The sequence below is a fragment of the Callionymus lyra genome, chromosome 7 (genome assembly GCF_982586985.1).
Source record: "Callionymus lyra chromosome 7, fCalLyr1.hap1.1, whole genome shotgun sequence".
Lineage (NCBI taxonomy): Eukaryota > Metazoa > Chordata > Actinopteri > Syngnathiformes > Callionymidae > Callionymus > Callionymus lyra.
Genome location: NC_141824.1, coordinates 20,893,282 through 20,919,943, shown reverse-complemented (window position 1 = coordinate 20,919,943; position 26,662 = coordinate 20,893,282). Strand labels below are relative to the sequence as shown.

The window sequence follows — 26,662 nt, the reverse complement described above, 5'->3', positions numbered from 1 at the left end:
TTCTTGTTTAGACACGAAAATAAACAACACTTCCAGGTTTGGAATAACAGTACTTTACTACATGACCTCAAATTATACTTCATAAAAGAAAATAACAGGTTTCATTTTAGTCTGCATTGACCTTCAAGACGTTATATATCGTAGAAAAACTCTTGATTCTCATTTTCCTCAAGCATAAAAGTGACAAACACATTTACTTTCATGGTTTCCTTTCAAAGTCCAGTAATTCAATCAAGACTTGCTCCACCGGACGTCTGAGTAGAACTCGGCAGACACTATTAATAAAAATCAATCGGCTGTTTCTCTTAAAACCCTGGATTCTAAGATTAGACAGAAACTGTCAATGGTTCGATGCGCACTTGTCAACTCATACAATGGCAACAAAGCGTGTCGTCAGTTCTATTAATATATTCATACTGTTGACGTCAATAATGACCTAAGATATGGTGCATGAAAATAAAGTGTCAACATATCTTATATCTGCACAACTCCATACAAAAGCTACTTTTACCACCAGCCTTCAGCTAATGATTGAACCGCTGTCACCTCGTCACATTTTCTTTTCACTTCCAAAACTTGAAATCGACTTCATATTTAGACTAGAATTGAATACAAAAAAAAAAGAGTAAAAAACCTTTTTAAAAATCGGTTTTATTTGAAACATGTAGTTCAGACAGTTTGAATAAAGCTGAGCTATATAACTGTTGGATTCATTCCATCCAATTATATAGTACATTGTATATATTCAAGGCGCATCATGAAGTTATTTTCTAATAAAGAATATATATGTACACATTCACTTTAGAATGAGTCACACAATCCATTAACCCACAGCAGGAAATACTATAATGATAGAAAGATATTTAATGACAGTAAAATACCCTTGAGTTATCAATAATGACAGGTTCAGATGAATCACTCAAAGCATTCAGGTAAGAGAAAGATTACAAGGGAAAAATATTCTGAATGAGGCAGTAGCATGAATAAAGACTTTGTGCCATGATAGCTAAAAGAAACTTTTCATTTTGTTCTTATGATGTAATGAATTCCCAAGGACTGGGGGGGTCTGAATGAGCCGATATGTTAGATGCATATTTGATAAAAAATAATATATGTATTAACTAGAGAAATAACTTCAAGCTTAAAAAGTCTGATTGTCAATCAACTAATGTGAAACTCTCCTGACTCAATTACCTGTTTCAAATGTTGAAGTCTTCCTCTCCAAGATGCAGTAAGTCCCTCATCATGAACATGTTTTAAAGTAATTACTTTATAAAGCCCCCCCTCTGTCAGAAATCTCAGCAAACGAGAGGTTACAAGAGCTTAGTCCATTATGTATATGTAATAATGGCTTCACTCCTCCTCCAGCCAGCTGTAATCACACCGTGCTTTGATATTACAATGAGTCCCTAGGAGTTGGAGACTTCAGCGATTCATGACGCACGGCGACAAACCTTGATCTTTGACCAATCACACAGAGTGGGGTTGAAAGAGAGTTTTGCACAAACAGAAACAAACTGATGAGAACAATAAACCCATTTCTTGCCCTTTTTATCTCGAGGTTAAGGTGACCCTGAGGCTGGAAAACAAATGGGTTTGAGGTATCCCTTGTGTTACCTCTGGGTCAAGGTGAACAACCTCCCTGGCTTCCTTAAATACATATGCAGAGCTGGACCTGTATTGTACTCATCAATATGTTTCTGTTTGTACACAATTCTCTTTAAAATCGATATTTATGAGGTTTAAGGAAAACAGCCAACGTAGTGGAGAGGAAATGACATTTGGAGGAAAATAGTAAAGGTTTTCTATAACTGAAGAATGAAAAAGCTCAAAAATGGAGGTCATGGGAACACAATTCAACAGGGTGAACAAAGTGAAGTCAATAATATATATGGACATATACGAGAACTGCTTTAGGAATAGAGAGGATCATGATAACTTATTTCTGTTAAATTTCCTACAGATACGGTATTTATATGGGAAAACAGCTGAAATTATTTCGAATTTTTTCCCCTAACTCAAAATTTAGTGAAAAACATCTTTGACACGGTATAAATAACTCTCTTTAATGAATATGTTGCATCCAAATCACGGTAAGTTAGCGGGGCCTTTCATACTGTACCTCATGCAATTTAATTTAGCTCTCGGTGCTTCCTCAGAGTTTTACTTCTCTGCTGGCTCAGCGACTACATTTCCCAGAGAACCTTGTTTTATTGTAACTGCAGGCAATTCATCATTTTCACCCACATCAACAGCGGGGTCTCTCAGGGTTCGGTTTGAGGCTCGGTTCTCTTTTCCTCGAACACTTGGAGACGATATCCTCAAACATGATTTATTTTTGGAGGTTATGCTGAGTGTTTGTAATACACTGTTTTCTTTAGTCAGCTTCAGTGTCTTAGAGGGAGAAACAAGCATATTCCCCTGACGTCGTATCCTTGTTTTGGTTTACATTGTTTTGCTGATATTGTGTTTGTGGAAAGAAATAGAGATGTAGCTATATTGAGCTGGTGGCGAGAGCTCCTACCGAGCTAAAGGTTTGACCCGAGGTTAGCACATAGCTATATGCATGTTTCGAACTGTTGTCTACCTTGACAATGATCTCTTCGTGGATATTTACGTGTGTGTGTTTGTTTGTGTGTTTGTGTGTGTGGGTAAGAAGGTGTGAGCCAAGTAGAGCTTCTGGGGAATTGTAATGGTTATATTCCATAAAGTAATAAACTTCAATATTTTTAGTAAAGAGTATTATTTTTGTTGGTGAAATGGTTTTAAAAGATTCCATAAAAACCTGGAAAATAACGGTAATGATGTGAATTGACTGGAGACAGAGAGACAAAATGAGAGTATATTTAACACTAAAAAAAACCAACACACAATTAAAAATGAGAACAAAAGGCATCACCAGAACGGAGTAAAACAAACAAAACAAAGACCGGAGACCGGAGAAAATCTGAAACAAACACAATCAAAACAATCAATCGAAAACAACAACAGAGTAGAACACTCGATAGAAGCTAGAAACAATAACTAGATTTTAGAAAATCTCACAGAGAAACTTGAAGCACAAGCAGGAACTAAAATGACATTTACAATAAAAACTTTGAAAGACTATATTTGAAATATTTTCAAAAAACATAGGGAGGTAAACTTTAAGCACAACGACATCCGGACACCATGGACTGGAACAAGAAAGATTAGGAAAAAGGTCCAGGGGTGCTGATAACAGTGGGAAAACAGAAAAGGGAGAGTGTCAAAACTAACAAAATAAAAGCGCGCCACAACAGCTAGAGATCATTTTTAGTATAGATATTGAATGATAGGTTTCATCATGTAAAGCATTTTTATTATATTTGATATAACGTCAGTGCTGCCTTGCATAAGATGAAAATTAAATGTAAGATATATATTTTTAAGAAACAGCAGAAGACAGCTTTTCAGATTCATAGCAATTCAATGGTTGATTGTTAATATTGAACAGGTTGCATTTCTCTTCTTCTTTTAGAATATCGAAGCTTTGAGTCTGACATTCAGCAAACACATATAAAATTCAATAACACATTTGAAGTTTTATATAAGTTTTATTACAAGGAAAAAAACAGATACCAGAGTTTGTCAGGAAGAAAAAAAAAAGATACTTCTTCAGCTGAGCACGGAATCCCTGGAGGTGTTTCCGCAATAATAAAATCTACATTTCTGGGTTCATTTCTACATTTCTACTGCCGGTGTCCCGACTGACAACTGCAGCCAGCTGTCACGGTTGCTAGGAGACAACAGCGGCTCTTTTAGATATTGGGAGGGGGCAGAGGCTGGTGACGCACTTTCGAAATCCTCCACAGACAGCAATGTGTCATATATAGGACAAAATAATATCAATAGTAAAAATCACCTGCTTCAACTCCTCTGAAATATTTGAACATATTTCTATACAAACCAATGATTGATCAGAATTAGAATGTTTCTTTTCCGCTCTGTTTAATTTACAATATATTGTTAATGATGTTATTTTTCTTCAAGTATCCACCACTAACCTGGAAAAGACTAGCTTGCAAAATATTTATCTGTAAGGTATTAACCGTGAAGACAGGTGCAAATTAAACTTTAAACAGGTCAACTGTTATTCTCCATTCTCTTCTTTTTTTTTCTCACACTACGAAATTTGAATAATTTGAATCAGCAGGAAGTCGTACTTTAAATCAAAATATAAAAAATAAATTGACAAACGATACATTCTGAAAAAACAACCTATGATTGTGAAAATAAGTTTAAAATCTGTCCATTTTTGTGGAATAGCGTCGCAAATTTTACAATTCCCGTACTCCATTTATCGTCGGCGCACTGAGAATTCGGAGGCGTTCCGACCTCCATCGAGACTAATGGACTCATTAACCTCAACGGAATTGACTCATTACGTTCCAGCAGAGTTAATTATTTTCATGCTAATTTGTCACTCGAGCAAAGTGAAGCATTTTGTTTCCTTGTGTCGATACATTTAAAACAGTTTGGAGCATGCATTGGTGTGCATGCCAAAGAGTGGGGATTCATTTTGTCCGTCCCTTGAACAAATAAGAGTTTGTACGAGATCATATACGATGTGTTAGCTGTTATTCAAAGGCCTATGCCTTAAATAAGATACTATTTATATGTATGAGATTATTTGTACAAAAGGTGGGATTTAATTAAATTATTCATTTAACCCTTGTGTTGCCTCTGTGTTAAAGTGACATAAAAAAACAAAACACAATGAAAATTTTGAAAATAAAAAAAGGCATCACCAGACCGGGAGGAAAACTGACAACAAATAATAATCGGAACAATAGCAACACTCGGATAAAAGGAGATACAAAAAGTATTCTAGCTGTCAACAAGTAAACAGCAGTAAAATAGAATCTAACAGAGGAACTTGAAGCACGAGGAGGATCAAAATCATTGAAAAAGACAAAAAGAAGCAGGAAAATATATAAAAAATAAATAAATAAAGAACCAACCATAGAAGTGATAAGACGATCAGACACCACGGACTGGAACCAGAAAGATTAATAAGCAGCTGCAGCGGCGCAGATTATAGATAACAGATCAGGTGGCCTAAAACGAATGTACTTGAGATATCCCTTGTGTTGCCTCCTGGTCAAGGTAAACAAGCTCCTAGTACTCTGCCTGATCTGTTTCGACCCGATGCAAAGAAACTAGGGTGTACGACAGGGGGGTTAAAGAAAGGAGCTGAAATCGATGATTTTCCATCAAACGGTATCATTCCTGCGATTCTTTACGATCATCTTCATTCTACATTTCCAACAGAAAGTAAGTATCATAATAAAAAAAATGTTACTAGGGTTGTAAACACAATGTAGGATTTTGTGGTGGCCTACACCGTCTTTATCATACTTCGACAGTAGAAAAACTGCGACAAATCTTCCTCACTGGTCTGCCATTGTGACTTTAGACTAACTTTGACTGGGAAGTTGCATTAGTCGAACATCTAGGTGTGAGTATCACAACTAGCATAGCCAAATTGGAGTAGACGCGCCTCATGCCAGCGTATTAATGCTAGGACAGTTATTCTTTATTTGTTTAGCTATCTAGAGCAGGGTAGATACTCCAGGCAGTTTGTGCAAACTTTGGTTCACATTTTAAGCTAAATAAAATACAATAAATCATATTTAGCCTCATGACCTCCACAGTAAGTCATGTGATGTGACATGATGAATAATATGATTGTTTCAGAGAAAACTAGGAAGTGAGAAGTGCAGAAAACACTCACTATATCATCAACAAACATCTACAACCATCTTTATAGCAAACAAGTAGAGATCCCCATCTTTCTAAAACTGCAGAAAGCTACATGTATCTATCTTTTTTATTTGCAGTAGGTTGGGCAGTTTGTTCATTTATGGTTCTGTTTGTCAGATGGAAATTCCAGTCTGAATTTTATGTAAAAATCAAAAGAGTCACACTAAAAAAAAATTATTAAAAAAAACTGCTGGATGTTACGGAAAAACGTATTTTGTTTTTCTTTTAAAGCCCAGTTCCCAGCAGAATTGCAAATAAATAGAACAGCTATACATTGAATACATTTTTGCAAGACTGCAAAATGTTTTATAGAACTTTGTATTTATGGCATGAATGTTCTTTAAAACATCCAACAGTCATGGATCATCCTGTCTTAAATTAAACTTAAAGTCTTTTTGGTTAATCATAGTTTTAATAACAAGCAGATTAAATTAAATGTTCAATAAGTAGGCGAAAATAGTCGATTAATGTAGCTTTTCAGAGCAAAATCAATCGAAAACAGATATTTATGCGCATTCTGACCCAAAAAAAAGATAAGAAATACAACCACCACTACTCGGCATGTAAACAATCTACTTCAAACGACGAGAATTATTTTGGTTTTCCATCAGCTATACAGGCTTCACAACTGGCTCTGGTGAATTTAACCACTTGACCTCTTGCAAGGTGTGTTCAGGAGTAAAGCTGACTCTCGCTCTCGTAACCTCTTGTTCGCCAAGATTTCCGACGGGGGGGAACCTTTTAAAATAATAACTTCAAGATCAAGATAAGGACTTACTGCATCTTGGAGAAAACACTTATAACATGTGCGAAGAGAAAGTTGGGTTTTCAACTCAGTTGACCTTTAAATAATAACTGACTATTTTTATCACTTGCATCTCTCATCTTGTTCTTCCCGTCACTATTCAAAGGTTGTTATCACAGGTGAGAATAGGAAACACGAGCATCTATATTTCACACGCTCCCTCCGCGGCCGTGTCTACTTGGTGAAGTGATAAATGTAGCTCAGGAACCATAGTCAGCAGCGGCTTTCGTGTCCTCCTCACACCTTCATGCAGATATTGCCGCCTCACTAATAACACTCTTTTAAAGGTCTTCCTCCTCGCATCAGTCCGGTCCTCCACGAGATCCAGACGCCTCCATCCTTGAAATTGAAGACGGAAGTGAATCTTATCGCCTCTTATTAGCCTCATTCTCTGTCTTTTATTGCTCAGTGTTAACCTTTTCACTTAGCGCCGTTCTCAGAGCGACGTCGCCTGAAGTTTCCTCATATCAGACGCTTCAACATTGAATTTGATCCCCAGAAAGAAGGAGGAAGAGAATGAAAGGACGTCTATATTAGTTTGATGCTCAACACACCACAATTTTGACAATACCAAGATACACCTACACTCACCAAATACACAAAATAAATACCCACATAGACATACACTAAAACATTTACTACAAAACACCCACACAGGCAAATGCAATAAAGCACTTTAGCACAAATTCATTTTCGTCTCAGTACTTAGAGTCGTATCATTGCTGCAAAACACCGATTAGCATTCCTTTTTTGTTCGCTGAACTCATGTTGCAACTTCTATACAAGGTTATGCTGTCAGAAGTGACAAATGGGATGCTAAGCTCTAGTTGGATTTCTACCTGGAAAACATTCAGAACTTTATTTGAAGGCATTTCCAAGTAAGGTATATATTTACAATTAATGGTAGTTTTTACAGAGATAGCTTTATAATTGCAAGAAAAATAACATTTCATAAAGTACTATGGATACAAAAGCAAAAGGTTGAGCTAATACATTAGCTCGGCAAAAACACAGCTCGATAAGAAAACATGTCAATGGGCAAAAAACAGAAACAAAGAATAACTCAATCACACATTGGTGTTTTAATATACATATAATCATCTAAGACAAACAACTTAATATGTTAAGAACTCACAATGGGCAACATCCAGTATTAAAAAGTGAAGCCATGGTGCCAAAAAATGTTGTTCGTTAAGTGTCCATTTGAGGCTGGTCACATATACACCCAGCCCAAAAAAAACTTCAATGGCATTTAACATATTTTTGGAGATTGGTTAACACAAATCGTACCTTTTGATTGACACACCCTTGGCCCGTTTGCCTGAACTTGCATAATAAAGGTTGTAGTTGACTTAGCATAGCATCAATTATATGGGAGCAGTTTCATCACCTGAAGAAGACTACTCTTTATACATAATTTTAAAATATAACACCAGCTGCTCCCAAGATTAGTAAAGCATAGCATTTTATAAGGCAAAAATGCTAAAGAAAAGCCAAATCATTGGCAAAGCACAAACAGTAGGCTAGCACAAACTGGAGTGTTGCACAAGTTGTGTGGCATAAACATTGGCATACCAAAAAAAACATGCATAGTTTCATGACATGGACAGTTACGTAGCAATCAATGTACCGTATTTTCCGCACTATAAGGCACATTTAGAAGCCTTTAAATTTTGCAAAAAAACGACAGTGCGCCTTATAATCCGGAGCGCCTTATATATGAACATTACCTGGTGGGTGACAAACACATTCATGACTCTGCGCCGACTGAGCCGACACGCCATGGGCGGGATTACGTCATTGCATCATCACAGGGTGGGATTAACGACACACGTCACATCATGGCGGACGTCTATGGAGTAAGATTACTGCCACTGTTTTGAGCAAGTTTGTCTTGGTTGTTGTACACTCAAAACATATTTTTTGCGCAAAATCACTGCTGCACGATCAGCCAGTCATACACGTGCGTTAAAAATGTCATACACGCGCAGTCTAGCTGTCAAAAACGCCTGCTTGATCAACATAAAACTTCTCTGCTGCTCGCTCAACATTTGTCTGTTCACAACACCAGTCTCACACGCTGCTGCCTTGAGCCTTTTAAACATCATTTGAACATCGTTACCATGGGAGTGAACGGAGTTGTCAGAACGCTTAATAAAGTTTGACTTTATCGGACTGTTTTATTGACATTCCCTTTAGCACAGCTTTATCTAGTGGATGCATAACACAACCCCAGTCAAACTTTTGACTGTATATTTTATTCTATGCACCTTATAATCCGGTGCGCCTTATTTATGAAAACACTTCTAAAATAGGCCATTCATTGACGGAAAATACGGTAGTTTGGTTTCAAAAGAGGTCGAAGTACGTATCTTGGCATAAACAGTAGTGTTGCATGAACGGTGGAATAGCCTAAAAAGTACATTTCGACAAATGGTGGTATAGCAAAAGTAAAGTTACAGGTAACTGATTTTTATTTTAATTTACTGAATATGCCTTAATGGAGATATTAAATAGTGTAAAATTCTCTTTAATCACTGATATTTATATTCAGCGATCTTTATATTCAGCGATCTTTACATTCGGTGATCTTTATATTCAGCGATCTTGAACAAATGTTTACACTAGCAATTAATTAATTAAGGAAATACAGTTTATTGCGGTTATTGCGAGGGTGTCTTTTATTCCAGACTATATGACAGCAAAGCCCGTCTTTGTTGCTTTAACCTTCTGAGGTGGATAGGACACTTGTTCTGTCTATTTCCAACAGATGGCTCTGAAGAACAACACCGCGCGACCTTTTAGCTGCGCCCGTTTTATTTGTGTGACAAGGACAACCCTTTCAAGAGCGGCAGCGTTTCTTCAGTCAGCATGCATATTTATCACGCTTTTCAGAGTAGGATTTAATCTAAATTATAGCAAGGTTATCCTCCCCCGCTCCATTAAGTTAGTCCTGCCACTTGTGCAGAGAAGATTGCAAGAAAGCTTATTAAGGGCAGACACAATAAGATCCAAACGAAGGGAGAGAATAAATGGGTAGAAAGTAGGAAAGTGAGTAGAGAATCCCCTCACGACCGACAACACATGCTGAGGAGTGCTCGTGTCATTACGTGCCAGCGGGCTTTGACACTGAACAAACTTTGTACAAATGAGACTTTGACCGAATCAATGCAATCTTGCCTCATGAAGCCTTTCAAAGTCAGCTCCAAAGTCCTTGCGTACGTAAATTCAAAAAGCTGAGAGTGTCTGCTTCACCTCAGCCCTGACCTTATATGATCATATATCCTTTATTTTGGGGACAATCTTCCTACCTGATATTCCCGAAACAATATAATTAACATGGATGGTAATTTATAATGAGTTAGAGGGAAGTATAGGAATTACATTTATTAATTATTAACATTCAATTTTCTTTCTAATACATTTTTAATTAAAAACATGTAGAAATCCAAACTTTGACAGCAAAGAAGGTGCAAACACATTTTAATTATTCTCTGATATAAATCATACAGAATTAACCAAATTACTTTGCAATTAAAGGAAAGCTATTAACAGCCTTTCACCTCTGTAACAAACCCATCACAAACACAGTCAAACTCCATCAACATTTGAATGCTGGTTGCGGGGATCGATCCAGCATTATGGGTTTATGCAGCTTTTTGACATGCAGCTTTTAGGGGGCGCTATTTTCAACGCCCACAAAATGATAATCAGAGAAGACACTCATTGGCTCAAATTATGTTTGATTACATTGACAACAGAGTCTGAGTTACAGAAACATGGGCAACACTAATGGGCTCTGCAAACATGCATCATCAATAATAATAATAATATAGTTTATCAGTGTGAAGAGTTCTACAAACATACAAAATAATCACTGTATTTTTTAACTAAAAAAAGAATGAAAAAGGTCAAAGTGTTTTCCCTCTGCTATGCAACACGACCAAAAACGTACTGTATGCGGAATGAGACACTTGATCTATCATTAAATATTGATATAAAGAATATTAGCATGCAGGGTTTTTAAGGGGGAAATAGTGCTACTACCTGACTGCAAGAAGGTTGCTGGTTCACTTAAACAGGAGGCAACCTGCAACCTCCTGTGTTTGCATGGGTTTATTCTGGACACTTCGCTCCCACAGTTCAAAAACATACAGAAGTAAACTTGGAACTGAAATTGTGGTAGTTAATAGTTGTAGTTAGTAGCAGCTGGGATAGACTCCCTTGTACCCATGTTTGGGAATAACATTGTTACTTACAGTGGAGATGATGTGAACAGTCTAAATAAAGTAGAAATTCTACAAAGTTAAAAAATAATGTCCATTTAAATATAGCCGGAGGTGAACAAATATAAGAAAACTATTGTGAATTAATTCATGTACTGTATATGAAACCAAGTAAAAAAAACAAAGGATTAAAAGTACTCTGTTGCCAAGGGAAAATATAAAGTTATTACATGACACTCTGAGCTCATCGTTGTTCATGGCGCTGCATGTTTTAAAAGCGTGACTTGTCTAAATTTAGATGCGAACAGTGCAGAGTTTAAAGTGTCATAAGAAGACACAGCGAGGGTCGAGCAGGGTCCGTTAATCAGCCGAAGCCAAAGCAATAAAAAAACCAATGGACACAAGGCTGGAGCTTTAGTTTGAAACAAAGCAGTGTGATAAAAGAAAAAAATGTGTTTCAGGGAAATTAGCAGGAAGATTTGCAGAGGCAGGAAGGAGGCTTAGAACGACAGACGGGGAAAGAAAAATAAGAAGTCTGTAGATCAATTTTAAATCAGATTCTGGCTGAAGTTGAAAAAAGTAATTAAAGTAAATATCTGCAAACACAACTGAACCAGAAATTTTTTTCTTTTGGAAACGTGTGTTACTATGTGTGAAGTCAAAAAAGTTTCTAGTGATGTTGGTTTCTATATATTCTCAGTTCATCAAAGTTTTTTTTTAACCTGTGCATGTTTTATATTTCATTTTGATACTTTGCATTCAAATGATGTTAAAATAAAATTGGATCTGATACTTACTTTGTGTAGATAAGTCTTGTATACACTTACACCATAACATGTAAAATCATTATCTTTATGTTTTTTTGTGAGACTGCAAACTACTTCAAGGACTGACCTGAAAAACACATACTAATGATTTACACATATATATAATTACATGTCATTATCAATAATATAATTAAATAACAGTAATAGGTTAGGTTAGGTAGAACTTCCAAAAATAAATTCCAACTAGCCACAGCAAATACAGCAATGTTTCATAAAAAATAAATCAAAAATAAAATAAGAACAAGAACAAAGAGAAATAAAGAGAACAGTAATAATTGAATACGTAATTTAATATTGTATGTTGTTATGTATTATTCAAATTAGAACCTAAGAAGGTGTAGGTGTAACTTGGTAAAATGTATAAAAAACATTAAAAATAGTTTTAAGTACAATCACAATTAAATATCTGGATATTGTTTTAAAAAATCATTTGAAAGATATCATTTACAAATACTTCGGTAATAATTCACACTTTCATTAAATTACTCATTTTAATGTACATAAACTCGTTAAACAATGTTGTAAATATTCCGTTTCTTTTTTTTTAAGAGCGAGAAAATGATGCGACGCGTCATCCTCTCATTTAAAGGCATCCTCGTTCGGCTACTTTCGGCTGGACTCGGCTCCGTTATCTCTTCCCCGCTGTAAAGTACAGATACAACGATGGGACGGGCCTGACGGAGTGAAGCGTGATTCGCTGTTGTTTGTGGGACAAAACATTGTCCCCCCTCGGTGCATTCCTGTCCCCTGTCCAGGCTCTCAGTCTCACTTTCCATCTCTGCCTCCAGCTCCCGCAGCGATCTGCGCTCGATTAGTTTGGTCTGCGAGCAGCCATGGCAGCCCAGGAGGAGGATTGTGTTTCAGTCCCGGAGTTCAGCCGCCTGCTCAGAATGGATCCGAACCTCAAGACGTACGAGAAGGACTTCAAGAGGAGGTAAATGCTGATTTAAAGGCGGTTTTCTGCGCAGCTTGTTCTCCAAAATAACCCCCTGCGTGTCGCTGCTTCCGCCATCTTTGCGATCGCCTTGTTGTTTGAATAAAAGAAGCACAACATCTGCAGAGAAACGTTGGAAACACACAACATGATGTGCTCATGAACTAACCCCTCAAAGTCACCTCCAGTCCAACCCTCTGACCTCCATTTCTCCGATGTCCTTCAGAGTCTGGAGTCTGTTAGCTCACCTTGTTGTTGTTCTTGCTTAACTTCCTGACAGTTGAGCAACACAGACACGTGTTTCAACCTTTCTGCTCAGGAATCCTGTCAATATCATCATCATGGAAACTCATGGAGTATTTTTAGCTAGCTGTCAACTCAGAGAGGCAACATTGTGTCAAAGATTATAACCAATTGAATCCTTTTTAAAGACGGAATAAATAAAAGTAGCCAGTTTTCAGTGTATCTACAGGAGTACATCATAAATAAATACTCACAAATCAGACATTTGATAACAAAGAGGACCTCACAACAATAAAAAAGTAGCATTTTAAATTATATTATATAAACAAAACCATTGCATTTCCCACTTTGCATTAAAAAATTGATCACTTTTAATACAATCGTATTTATTTAACACAGAAAGCTGCAAATGTATTTCTTTGCCTAAGGCAAGTTTATTGTTTTTTATTTTACTGTTTTTTATATTATTTAACAAACCATCTACACATCATGTTAGATGTCATGCACACGTTTAACTTAAAACTGAGATAAGATATACTATTTAATTAATTTAATATTAATATATTGTAATTAATTACATCTTTTAAAAGATGTAAATTAAAATCAGTTTTGTCTCTTCAAATTAGAATTTTTGAACCAGATGGAGATGAAAAGAGATTCTGGTGAGATATTGGTGAAGTGGGACTAACGACAGTGGGGCTGGATATGGTTAGAAAATCTTTGATACTGACACCTTTACTACCATAGTACTTTTGAACTATACTTTTTTCAATACCATTTTATAAAACCATCTTTCATTAGAAAAAAAAACACATTACACATAGTAAAAATATGATGTTAAAATGTTTAGCCTTAGGGTAAATCACCCCAAAAGAAGACTTATAAGAAGCACATTTATCTGATGTTCACCACAATTTATTAACTTTTGATCACACCTGGGTGTTGAAACCTGGCACCGAAAGACAGTTTGATACACGATACTATTGAAATATTTCAGTTGGTGCCACATAAGAACCGACGTTGAATACCCGGCCAGTACATAACATTTAGGTATTTTCTAGAGCCGTGGAAAAGCTCTCATATGATAAAAAATCTAATTTGTATTTATATAAAGTGTTTAATGGCTGGTATATACATGTAAGTTGTTCTTTTGTTTAAGGGTAAACAAAAAAATGAACCCAAACAAACTCAGTCTTAGAACAAAAGTTTATATTTTTTATAGTTATTGATATATATTTTGAATCACAACGCTTCAGAATTCTCAAAAAATGTTTATGGAAGTAACAAAAACATCGCTAACAAGTCCTTGAAACGATTCTGTTGCATTTTACCTAGAAGACGATTATTTATTTTTAATTGCTTCAAAAATCCAACAATAATGTGTTGGAGTGAAGTAGAAACTTGTTCAGTTTGTATTGTCTTATGTTAGAAGTTAAATACTTTGAATGTTCCTCAAACAACTTTTTTTATTTTTAAATATTCTGTATGTTACTTATTTAGTTTTTTTGGAGAAAAAAAAATCAATTTGTAGCTTAATATCACATCTAGACATCATGCACACATTTGACTGATCTGGTATCTATCCAAAGGACCTTTTTATTTGTTCAGGCTTTTCCTCGATTTTCTGTAACTCCTGGGTTGTTCTCAGTATTATCTTGACCTTTAAAGTATATATTTTATTGAGTATTGTTTTGATTGTTTAAGCGCTTTGTGACCCTGGTCTGGAAAAGCTCTCTACAAATATAAATTACTTACTTACTTATATACTGTATATATTTATGTATCGTGATTTATTTTTATTATTATTATTTATGGACTAAAAATATTTTATTTTATATCTATTTCACATCACAAGCAATAGTCACAGCGAGGCCTGGGCAATATATTGAGAAAATAAATGTTTTTTTCTGCTGAGTGTTTAATAAATATAAAAAAATGTTTTTACGGCTTGGCTATGGTTTAGATATGGCACGCTTATTGACTCTTCAGGGCTTCCATAGCTTCCATCCTCAGCCCCCTTCCCTTTTTTTCGCACCAGAGCGATAAACAGTGATTGACAAAATGCCTACCACTAACCAAAGTGACAAGTTTGTTGTGGATTAGTTTCTTCTGTAGTTTGTTCGGGGTTTTGGTTGTTGGACACTACACTCTGCAAAGTTTGTCCGGAGCTCATTGAAACTGATGATGCTGCGTCATGATACAGTTGATGGTGTATCTTGAGGCCTCGTCTACACATCACTAGCGATCACATTGCGAAAGATATGGTACCCATATCCACAGTGAAATAGACTACTTTCATCCACTTACTGAAAACTATGGACCCCATATATGTGCTACCTAACTGGTAAAGTTTGGCTGATGTGCATGTACAGTTGAACCATGCAACCATATATGAGTTGGACCATGTACTTTATCAGCCACAATTTGCCTTCAAACAACTAATATTTACTATACAATACTTTTTTTTGCATCTCAGAGAAGGCTCTTTAGTTTTTGGAAAATGAATGCTGTACAAAGTGAGATTTATACCTGTTGGAGAGAGACTGTAACAATTTTGCTCAGAGTAAAATTCAGTGCATGTACTTGTGAAATAGCTAGAAGCTAAAAATAATGAAAAATATGAATAAATGAATGAATGAATATTTTTTATTTCGGGCATGACAGTTTAGATCATCAACATCACATTTCATCATAGTTCACGTATTACATGCATGTCCCGAAAGGGAATCGCGGGAGAAGCAAAAGCTTATCAAGTCCCGCCCCCATTTACTTCAAAATAGTGGTAGAAATAGTGGTAAATAAATGAATAAATGTTTATTTTCATGGCCTAGCTTTCAATGTAAATGTAACTACAAAGTGTATTTTTTAAAAGAAAAAAGAAAGAAAATAGCTGGTACTTAAAAATCAGAAGGGAAATGTATTAATTTGTTCTGAATAAAAACTAAACATGATCTGGAGCTTGTAATCCATGCGTTTGTGTCTTCTCGCCTGGACTATTGCAACAGTTTATTTTCATGTCTTAACAAGAAGGATCTGTCTCGCCTGCAGTTGATTCAGAACTCTGCAGTGAGAATTCTGACCCGCTCAAGTAGAAGAACTCACATTTCTCCGATCCTTAAAACTATTCACTGGCTTCCAGTTTCTTTCAGGATCAACTTTAAAATTCTGGTTCTTACTTTCAGATCTATTCATGGTCAGGCACCTCCTTACATCACTGATCTGATCCAGACTTACACCCCAGCTCGGGCTCTGAGGTCTGTGGATCAGAATCTACTTATGGTTCCACGCACACGGTTCAGGACCAGATGAGAGAAATCCTTCCAGGCTGTTGCTCCTAAGCTTTGGAACGATCTTCCTCTCCCTCTGTGTTTGATGGATCTACTGACTCCTTCAAGAAACATCTTGAGACGTTTTTATTTGTTCAGGCTTTTCCCTGATTTTCTGGAACTCCTGTTGTGTTATCAGTTTTACCTTGCCCTTTAAAGTATATACTTTATTGAGTATTGTTTTGATTGTTTAAGCGCTTTGTGACCCTGGTCTGGAAAAGCGCTGTACAAATAAAAATTACTTACTTACTTTTTTTTGATTATCTTTCATTTGTATTCACTGTTTGCTTAAAATATATATGAATATATAAATGAAGAAGATGGAAGATTTTATTTTTATGCCATATCATCCAATCCTAGTTAAGCTTTCTTGAATCTTAAGTTAAACTAAAATACATGCCTTGATGGTGAACATAAGACATGTATGCTAGCAAGCACCGAAAAGACTGAGCGCGTGAACCCGACTTTTTTGCCGTCAGACTAGGACCGACTAGGACCAATCTCCAGATTGGGGGAGACACACCACAGACTCCCGATAATCGGCGCGTTGTTTCAAGGCCTTGAGTGACACAGCCTGGGAATCGAACTCCACATCCATACGACCGATTCAAGTCCCATGTCATTGACTTTACATATGAAGGCAATGCCTAGTGTGAGGTTTACAACTTGATAATCCCCTGGAGTTCCGAGGCCCTCGGTCCAAACACATGACCGCAGGCGCTGTAATCAAGAGTTTTCTCAGGCTCCGGCGTCACACTGGGTCCCCTCGCAACGACTGTTGAATCCAGTCGCCTTATCAGAAAGTGACCTTTGAGCGGAGCGGCTGATTCTTTAGATTTCCGCACCATGTTGCGGCTCAAGTCGGAGACACATCTTGTTGACCTTTGACTCGCCCCGCGGATCTGCATAAACAGGATGCATCGTTTGATGCCTGCACATTTTCTCCGAGCTTCCATTGGAGGCTGGCTGATTTTTTTATCAGGAATGCAAGTATGATTGTGAAAAAGACTACTAATGCTGCACTCTGGGTTAGAGTCCCTGCGAGCGCTGCTCTGTTGACGCGCTTCATTATTTACCCTTCCTGTTGCGCAAGTCTGCAGGAAGCGCGCCTCTGTGTTTTTCGCCTCGTATCTCGTAAATTAGACCGAATGAAAGCAGCGATTGGGCCATTGGGACAGACGCTCATTACAGCTCTGAGATTTTGCAAAGATTTGAGTGCATCATCAGAACTTATTTCCAAGCCAATGTGAAGCAATTAGTTTTGTGTTGTTCGTTCAGTGTTACCGGAGGAATAGTGATTACAGATGAAGTGCGGCCACTGAGAGAAATATTTTCCATGGATGGATTTATCAACAAAAAAAATTCCGTATTTCTATTCATCTTCATCCAACCAAAATTTTACATTTAATGATCCTCGCTGAAGCTCTTATGATTACAACAAAAACTTAAAATTGGGCTGTTCTATCAATACGTAGGATACATCGAAATATTGACTTTCACGATACTTTGTCGATATTCGACAGTACTCTATGTTCAGCGCATTTAATTGCTGGACAAGTAAGTCGTTTCAAAGTTTCGATGTTTGAGTCCAAATATTCACCTTATCGATCAAAAACCTGCGTGGTAACGATAGATATTCACCACGTAATAGTTCTAAGTTCCACACTTACACGACCAGACACGCTATGAACCCAAAAGTTTAAAAAGAAAAAAACTATGAATGAAGACAAAAAAAACAGAACAAGTTTATTGCCAGTTTTGTAAATACAATTCAGGCCTGATGTATATAGTTCACTTCAGTAGCTCCTAACTTTTAAGTTAACCAGTAAAAAATACATCTTCAAGACATGGTTTTACAGTTAATGTGTCTAGTGTACTGTGTTGTTTTATATACATAGTTTTTGTTATTGTCTTTTTTGTATTTTATGTTTTATTGGTAATTATTGTTGTTTTTATATTAAAATTATCTGATAAAACATAGAAGATGGATTTGTTCCCATTGTGGCTCTTTGTCTATTGCAGTTTAATAACTAGTGTGTATACATTATAATTAGAATAATGGATTAGAAGTACTCTGATACAAGCAACCAAAATGGTTTAACTTAAATTTATATCTTCTTTCTCACGCAGGGGGAAAACAATTGCCCCCCCCCCATTGGGATTTCTTAAGATTACAGATAAGATCTTCAGTTCGGTACAACAGTTACGCAACCAACTGGTAGTTGGCCAGCGACCTTGACTAGTGAAAGAAAGTAAATTTTTTAACTTATAAAACAGGTCTGTAATTAGCCGTCTATGCTATTTGCGAATTCACACTTTGAAAAAAGTTAACCTCTAAGCATATGTTCGTCTTTTGAAAGCCATTAGTTGAGAGTTAATGACATAATGACACACTTATTAAAAGTCACCTTGCCGGCAGGTCCATATAAAGCTCCAAAACCTGTCTCATGATCAGGGGAGGGAAGCTGTTTTATTTCTTTTCACTTCACTGGTGGCTATGACTCAATTCGAGTGAAACCAAACAAACCTCAACTCTTGATGAAACACATCAGTCTAAATCTTTTTCAATGTTAATGTGATGCCCTCATAGACGCAGTCGTATTAATCTTCACGGGTTAGATTTATGTGCAAATAAATTATTAAATAAATTGTTATCATACTCGTGGTGGGGTTTATACGTAATAGTATTGCCAGGAAACTCTGAAAGGAAAAGGGTACATTTATATATTTAAAGCCTTAAAGAAACCCTACTCTTATAAACCTTGTATATATCCTTGAGCACAAACTCATGGCCTGGGGGCCAAATATGGCCCGCCAGGATATTTTATGTGGCCCACCAGATGGTTGGCTCAAATCAAAGTAGAATATTGTTGATATCTTGACCTTTAAAGGGTCCCTGGCTGCCATCCATCCATCCATCCATCCATCCATCCATCCATCCATCCATCCATCCATCCATCCATCCATCCATCCATCCATCCATCCATCCATCCATCCATCCATCCATCCATCCATCCATCCATCCATCCATCCATCCATCCATCCATCCATCCATCCATCCATCCATCCATCCATCCATCCATCCATCCATCCATCCATCCATCCCTTTTAATACCTGGCTTAAAAAAAAATGTTTTTTACTTTTAATTAAACTCCTTTTTTAAAAACTAAACGAACAATCACTCATTTCACACCCAATGAGTGCTGATGGTAACGTTTTTTAAACAAAACCAACTACTATTTAATATTTACTATTTCATTTAAACGGTGGCCTTGAAGTATAAATATCACATATTTTTCGCCTTGCAGTATTTTGCGTGCTGGTAAATTGGTACCAAGGTATCAGTTCTTGTGACCACCCTAACAACATATTTAGTAAATCTTTATTTTTAAAGTTTTATTTTCCTCTCAAAATCGTAGCTATTATATGCCACTAAGATTGACTCAACTGTTCTTCTATGTGACGCTGAATAAATACTTTCGGTTTTCTCTGCTGTATTCAAATTCAATTAAAGATCTTTAGTAAGGCTTGCGTCTTCAGCTCTATAATGCGACCAGGCTTGTAGTTACGCGACTGTTTACTATGTTCTTTGTTTTCATCCTCAGAAAAGCTCTGTTTCATATAAAGTTTTGTTTACTTTAATTCAGCTCCTTGTTTTTTTTATATAAAGGTGATTTAACTATACAATGATTTTACCTTGTTTCTAGCTAGCATATACCTTAAACACTTAACAGCTGGAACCTGGTTTTGAAGGCAATTCATTTTGTTGAAAAAGATACCAAAAGCACAATATGTGGAAGTATTTTTTTGTACAACAACTCCACAACCTTGTTGAATAACCACCTAAATGTGACACATTCAGCCATGCTACAAGCAGCGGTTCCTCTCAGCATACAATCAACCACAACTATTTGTTAAGTTAAATAGAGCTACAACAATCCAGTCCCGGGCTACTTTTGTTGATTATAATGCTGCTAATAGTCCACATGTGACACCTTATCTATATTTCTGAATTCATTTATTATCCTGCTAAGAGACAGTGTACCCATTTATTTTCATGGTAAAGCAGCAGAAAAATTGACGCTTATCAATTATTCAATCATCGATCGATAAGATGAAACAACCATTGTTTGATGGATAACTCCATAATTTTCATCCCTACTTTTCCTTCTGAATCTTCAGACATTTTACACCAGATGCAAATCAAAACAATAGAGCAGAGCAAAACTATATATCATTCAGGGGTGTGATTTTTCCGCTTTAAACCAGAATTCCGTTTTTTACGACGTGAAACTGAGACTCTCGTGAATCAAGCTGATCCACAGGGATTTTTTTTCGTGTAAATAGTTATTTTTGTTCATTTGTTGTACATTGTTTTTTTAAAATCGAGAGAGGGAGAGATAGAGAGGGGGAAAGGGAGAGATAGAGAGGGGGAAAGGGAGAGAGAAAGAATCATGTAAATCGTTGTTTTTGTTTATTTGTTGTACATAGTTATTTATACCTAGAGAGAGAGAGAATCATGTAAATCATTGTTTTTTTTAAGTAAGTAAGTAAATTATATTCATAGAGCGCTTTTCCAACCAGGGTCACAAAGCGCTTAAACAATCAAAACAATACTCAATAAAATATATAATTAAATGATCAAGATAACACAGAGAACAGCACATACATACATACATTCATACATACTTACATAGTTATTTATATCTGGAGAGAGAGAGAATCATGTGAATAGTTATTGTAATTTTAGTTTTTCTTGTTGTATATAGTTTTTTATAGTTTTACTTTTTCAGAGTGCGTTCAGTTTTAGTTTACCATTGCAGTTAGCACTTTTCAAGTAAAAAAACAAAACTTGCCAAAATACTTTGTTTGAGCTTTTATTGTAAAAATGTGTTGGGCGGAATAACTAAAAAATGGGTGTGATTATGTCGGTGTCATTACATATCAGAACACCTGGTATCTAAATGATTAACAAGACCAAGATTATGCTTCTACCAGTTTGGGTTCATGTGTAGTAAACCTTTTGTTTGCAGTATACATTTTGGGTAACCAAAGGTATTTTTTGGAGTCGGTGGGCCGCGAAGGTGTTGCAACTTGGCCGCAAAATCCTTTCCAAAACGGTAGATTTTTTTGATGGGAGGGTGGATGTAATTATATAAAAATAAAATACACATACTAATTTTTTTAATGTTATAACTCGTTAAGTTTAAAAGGTATTAAACATTATCAAATATTCTTTTCATGCTATTGTTTTTGAAAAGTTGGATCAGAAGGTGTCTCTTGAGTAAAATATGAAGTGAAAGTACTTTGTGTACTGATGAAAGGTGGTTCTACTCGCAGCATAATGATCATGAAAAGTACGTCGCTAAAATTTAAAGGACATTTTTGGACTTTTCAAAATAAATCTGGCCTGATCTCAAAATTAACCTACCTTGAAGTCATGTTATGGGAAAACCTTCAAAGTGTGTTCGGCAGCCAAAAAAATTACAGATAGTTGAACGGTTGTGATAAGAAGAAGTTATGTATTCATTCAGTTAGATTACTATGATTTTTCTATCTTTTTAAATAATTTTTTTGCATCATTGTCGCCTTTGGGGGGAAAAAAGCTAAAACTAGCTTCAAAGTTGACCAAGTCTTGGGAAATATTTTTTCTTCCTCAGTCATTCTTCCATCAGCCAAATATTTAGCAAAAACCTGCACAAGTTTTTGGGGTCTCTAAAGAGGCGCGCTCGACTGAAATAAACAGCCCGACTTTCATGCTAAGAGATGTGTCAAAAGAGTTCTGCCCTCATGTGGATCTGGTCTCTGTCCGTTTTCCCGTTCTTTCCTGAAACCCGAGATTAAGTTGGCATGTGGTACAGTTGGTTGGACTATAAAGGTTTTCAAAATTGGCAAGAGTTGTCTGCGTCCACTAGCACGGGGAGCAGCTGCTGAGAAATGGCGGTAACTTCAGCCCATCATCACCAGCCCCAGGGCATTCGCAGGCCAGTCTGAGCCTGGCTCCGGGGCTAGAGGGGAGCGAGTGCACTTAACTCAGCCGGCTGAAAGAGACTTTCGGTACCGGAGGGAATCTGATATGGACACCAGCTGGCTGCAGGAACTTAAGTGAGATAAATTGCAAAGTAGCTAGTCTATCCTTCCCAGTTGAAGGTAAGAGACTGAGGTTTATCTGGTAGGAAGCGCCTGTAGTCACACAGTCCTGAAGAAACGAGGCAGCTTTGCATCCTGCGGTGACGCCTCAAAGCTATTCGCATTAGTATGGAAGGCGAGGAGATGCAGCTCTGCACAAGCATGCGAGCGCCAGCATCTGAGAAACACGCCCAGAGAGTGTGTTAACAGAGCCAAACTATGTTAACAAAGTGCATATGTGGACTCCTAATAAATCCTGATTAATGTACATGTTGCATACATCAACACAAACACGTGTGCACACTTGTGCTTGCTTTCATCTTGCACAGGAATGTCGTCTGTTACATTCTTTCTACGACAACAACTGTGGCATAAATAATGTAGGAAGTCAATGAGAGTGCAACTCCACTGAGATAACTTCAAACATGTCAGTATTTTCCAGAATCTAGCTCATATCTTGATACTGTGGAATAATGCATTGCAGTGTACTGTTCTTGACTGCCATCTACACTTCTTGTTGACTAAATTCCCTGATAAACACCACAAGCCTAACCACAAACCTCTGCCTTGGACTTTTATATACTTATTCTTGTCTTGTCCTTTCTAGTCGATGCTATTGACAACCCTGTAGAAAAAGTGTAGAATGGCTGCATGGTGCTTGGTTCTATTTTTATATTGCATAAAAACTCCATGTTTTGTTTGCAATACTGGCAATAAAGGTTTCTGATTCTAATATTCATCCCTTTTATTTGCGCTTCCTGAGTCTCTTAAAATATACAAGGACTGTGACCACAACTTTACTATAAGACTTTAACTTTCTCTAAATTTCTTTCCATCAATCTGTTGTGACGTTTTCCCCCAAAAGTAAAAAAAAAAATGCTCCACTGCTTCTACTCCCACATCTTCCTTTTGCCTCTTTCTTCTTCTCATCTTTTTTCTGTTTGAAAATATGAACATAGGATTTTTCAAATTACAATGTTAACACAATTGGGCAACACACTAAGCACACCTGCCAAGAAAATACATAATCGTTAATTACTTTGTACAGCAAGTTTGTTCAAACTCGAAACATCTCTTTATATATATACTGTATATATATATATATATATAACTTCCGTTAGGTTTGTAGTGTCCTCAATCAGAATCACTTTACAAGAAGTATTTCTTATATATTGATTATTCCTTTCATGTAGGGATTTGTTACATTTTATCATGCGGTACGATCTGTATGGTGATACAGGGACAATGATAGGATATGTTGCGATACAGTAGAAACAAGTTTATATTTGTAGTACTGTCCGAGTACTTGACTCTGGTGTCACATTATTAAAAGAGTACTAGACTCTTGACGGAACTGCTTTCATTTGTTTTGGAACCAAAATACGTCCAAAACGTCAACTTTAAAAGCTGTTGAGGTCGACTGTATCCTCTTGTCCTCAGTCATCGCCTTGGTTGAACTGTTCCCGTTGCTCAGGGAGACGTGATGACTGCAACAGAAAAAAGAACAGCAGATGTGTTAATATTTGTATGTTAGTTTTTCAATAATAATAATAATAATAAATCAAACTATTTGATTTTTAACTACCTTTATTGAACTTTAACTCATAGAAGGACTATGGTAAAAAAAAAGAAATGTTATTTGAAAGCAAAACATATATATATACATGTATGTATATATATATATATATATATATATATATATATATATGTATATGTATACAGCGATACATCTCTTTTTTTATTTAACAATACTGTATCGAAAAATAAAATATATATATATATATAGGTTTATGTGTGTTTAAATATATATATATATTTTTTTAAGTTCAATACAGTATTGTTAAAAAAAAGAAGGGATGTATCGCTGTATCAATATTTTCTTACGTAGTAGAACTCTTCAGATCTTATTAAAATAATTATTTTTGCTGCAGGACTCTGGACAAAACTAAACAAAGAAAACAAAACACAAACATCCTGCTTTCATACACACTAGCAAAGAGCTTTTGATAAATACTGACAACCCATAATGGATTGACGCACCTCAATATATCTTCCGGTCGTTTAATACAACTCAGTGATCAACATGTTTATAACTCCTCTGCGGGAGAATCTATTTGCAGCAGGTTATTATTAATTACGGCTCTGAATACTGATCCGAGGCTCCTTTTGTTCGCAGGTATGAGCTGTTCCAGAAGACGCTGCTCCGGCTGGAGGAGGCGGAGGGAGGCTTCGACCAGTTCACTCGCAGCTACTGGAGCTTCGGTGTGCAGCGGCGGACAGACAACAGCCTCTTCTTTAAAGAGTGGGCTCCGGCGGCTGAGGCTCTCTTCCTCACCGGCGACTTCAGTAAGTGAACGCTTCACAGCCGGCGGGCAAACAGTAAAGCTCTTCAACTCCATGTCTGGAGTGTAATCAGGCCGTGGTCACGACACTTTCCAGACCCTCCCTCTCGCCATGAAAATGCGCATAAAGAACAGAAAGTACACTGCAGAAATATGTGAACAAGTTTTTTTAAGGAACGTAAGAGCGGAACAAAAATGAGTATCATGTAGCTTTAGCATTATGACCACTTAAAAAAATAAAGGTAAATTATAACCTTAAACCAAAATGAGACACCAATTTGTTAATATTCTTTTAAAACTTTCTCAATGTAATCCTTCACTAACAAGGCCTAATTTGGAAATTCAAAACTCTCCTGAGGTGCAAAACTCATTCCTTTTCAATCCATCATCCACTTTAAATCACTTTTAGGCATCAGTAATTGAATTCACATAGAGAAGGAAATCTGATTTATTCACTAGCCGAGGATTGTTGAGTCATGCGCTGATTCGGATCTTTGTCTAATAGCTGGGATGCATCACCTGGGTGCAATAGCATCTGCAATTGCAATATCTTGTAGGTCTGGATCACATTCACTCCAATATCTGTGAAATTGACAAGCTAGGGTGTGGTCTGGAAGACATCGTATGTGTGTTTGAGGTGTTTTACATGATGGGTAAGTCAGTTTATGGGATAAGAGAGCAAGCTACTATCTTTAAGACGAGACACAAAATAGAGAATATATGAGGCAAGGAAACGTTCGATATAAAAGATGTCGGTATGTAAAAATGAATCTGTTCCTGATTGTGTTTAAGAAGCAGTAAGTCTCTCATCATGACCGTGTTTTGAAGATATTACTTTATAAAGTTCTCCCTAGTCTGAAAACTCGGTGAACAAAAGGTTACGAGAGCAGAGTCCATTATGACGTAATAATGGCTTCACTCGTCCTCCAGCCAGTTGTAATCATGGGCCACTTTGTTTATACAATGAATTCCCTGGAGGTTGAAACTACCTAGATTAATGATGCTGCATGACAAATCTTGATGATTGACCAATCACAGCAGAGTGGGCGTGGTCATGGCAAGCAAAATGTCAGTGGGCGGGGATTAAGAACATTTTCTAATGTAAATATTTTAATGAAAAGATAGTTTTGTACAAACAGACACATACGGACTATACAATAGAGTCCAACATCTATTTAAGACAGACTTAAACCACACATCAGTTGCCCTTTAAATGAATACGAATATTTATGTTTAAATTTGAACAAAAAACAACTACAAAATACATTTCTTCAAGTCAAAATGTAAAACAAATAACAACTAAGAAACTGACAAATAACTTTTGACCATATTTAACAGATTAGCAAATCATTTACTTTATTGAATGAAGATACATTAAACATAAAATTAAGGAGAAATTCAGGTTGTTAACACCTCGGATCAACGTGTATATATTTTTAACGCGTTAAAAAAACATGTCTTTATGACAGCACCCATGCCTCATAGGAATAATTCATGGTACGTTATATGGGACACTTCGTTACAATGCCAAAAATGGGACAATTCCATATTTCGTTGGGAAGATGGAACTCTTCCGTGGCTGAGGTAACACACTTTTCATTTGTGTCAAAGTCGCCCGCTTGTGAGAGGCTTCTGAAAGTATAGCTCAAGCTTTTGAGCCTACAAACTAGAGTTGGATCATTAATATCAAGACCATTATTTTAGTCGGAATGGTTGGTACAAGCGGGGTGAAAGTCTGGAAATGCCTAATGAACATGTTCTTTATTGAACACGATCGCTAGGACAGCTGATGGAATCTGTGTATTGACACTTTCTCTAGGTTGATCATAAAACTTGGCATGTTTATAAAAAAGAGATTTCAGAGTGAACAGAAAGGTTGCATATCCGCGTAACCGTCACTGCGCCCACGAACACAAAAGGAGCCTGCAGTGAATAAAACAGCAGAACATGAGCATTAGCCCTTTTGATGAGTCGAACTGGGAGTCTGGAATGTGCAAAATATTGATTCCATGGGATAATCTTGCATACGGAGCCCTGCTTCTTCT

General features: G+C 36.6%; 1 protein-coding gene across 1 annotated transcript in view; it reads left to right on the top strand.

The window, feature by feature from the left end:
• Positions 1-12,171: 12,171 nt before the first annotated feature.
• Positions 12,172-26,662, top strand: part of gbe1b (glucan (1,4-alpha-), branching enzyme 1b) — a 92,161-nt gene continuing 77,670 nt past the window's right edge. Inside the window, exons 1-2 of the mRNA XM_087795126.1 lie at positions 12,172-12,576; positions 24,452-24,621. Of these exons, the coding sequence (XP_087651252.1) occupies positions 12,476-12,576; positions 24,452-24,621 (271 nt within the window). The 5' untranslated portion in view covers positions 12,172-12,475. The remainder of the gene's footprint in view (positions 12,577-24,451; positions 24,622-26,662) is intronic.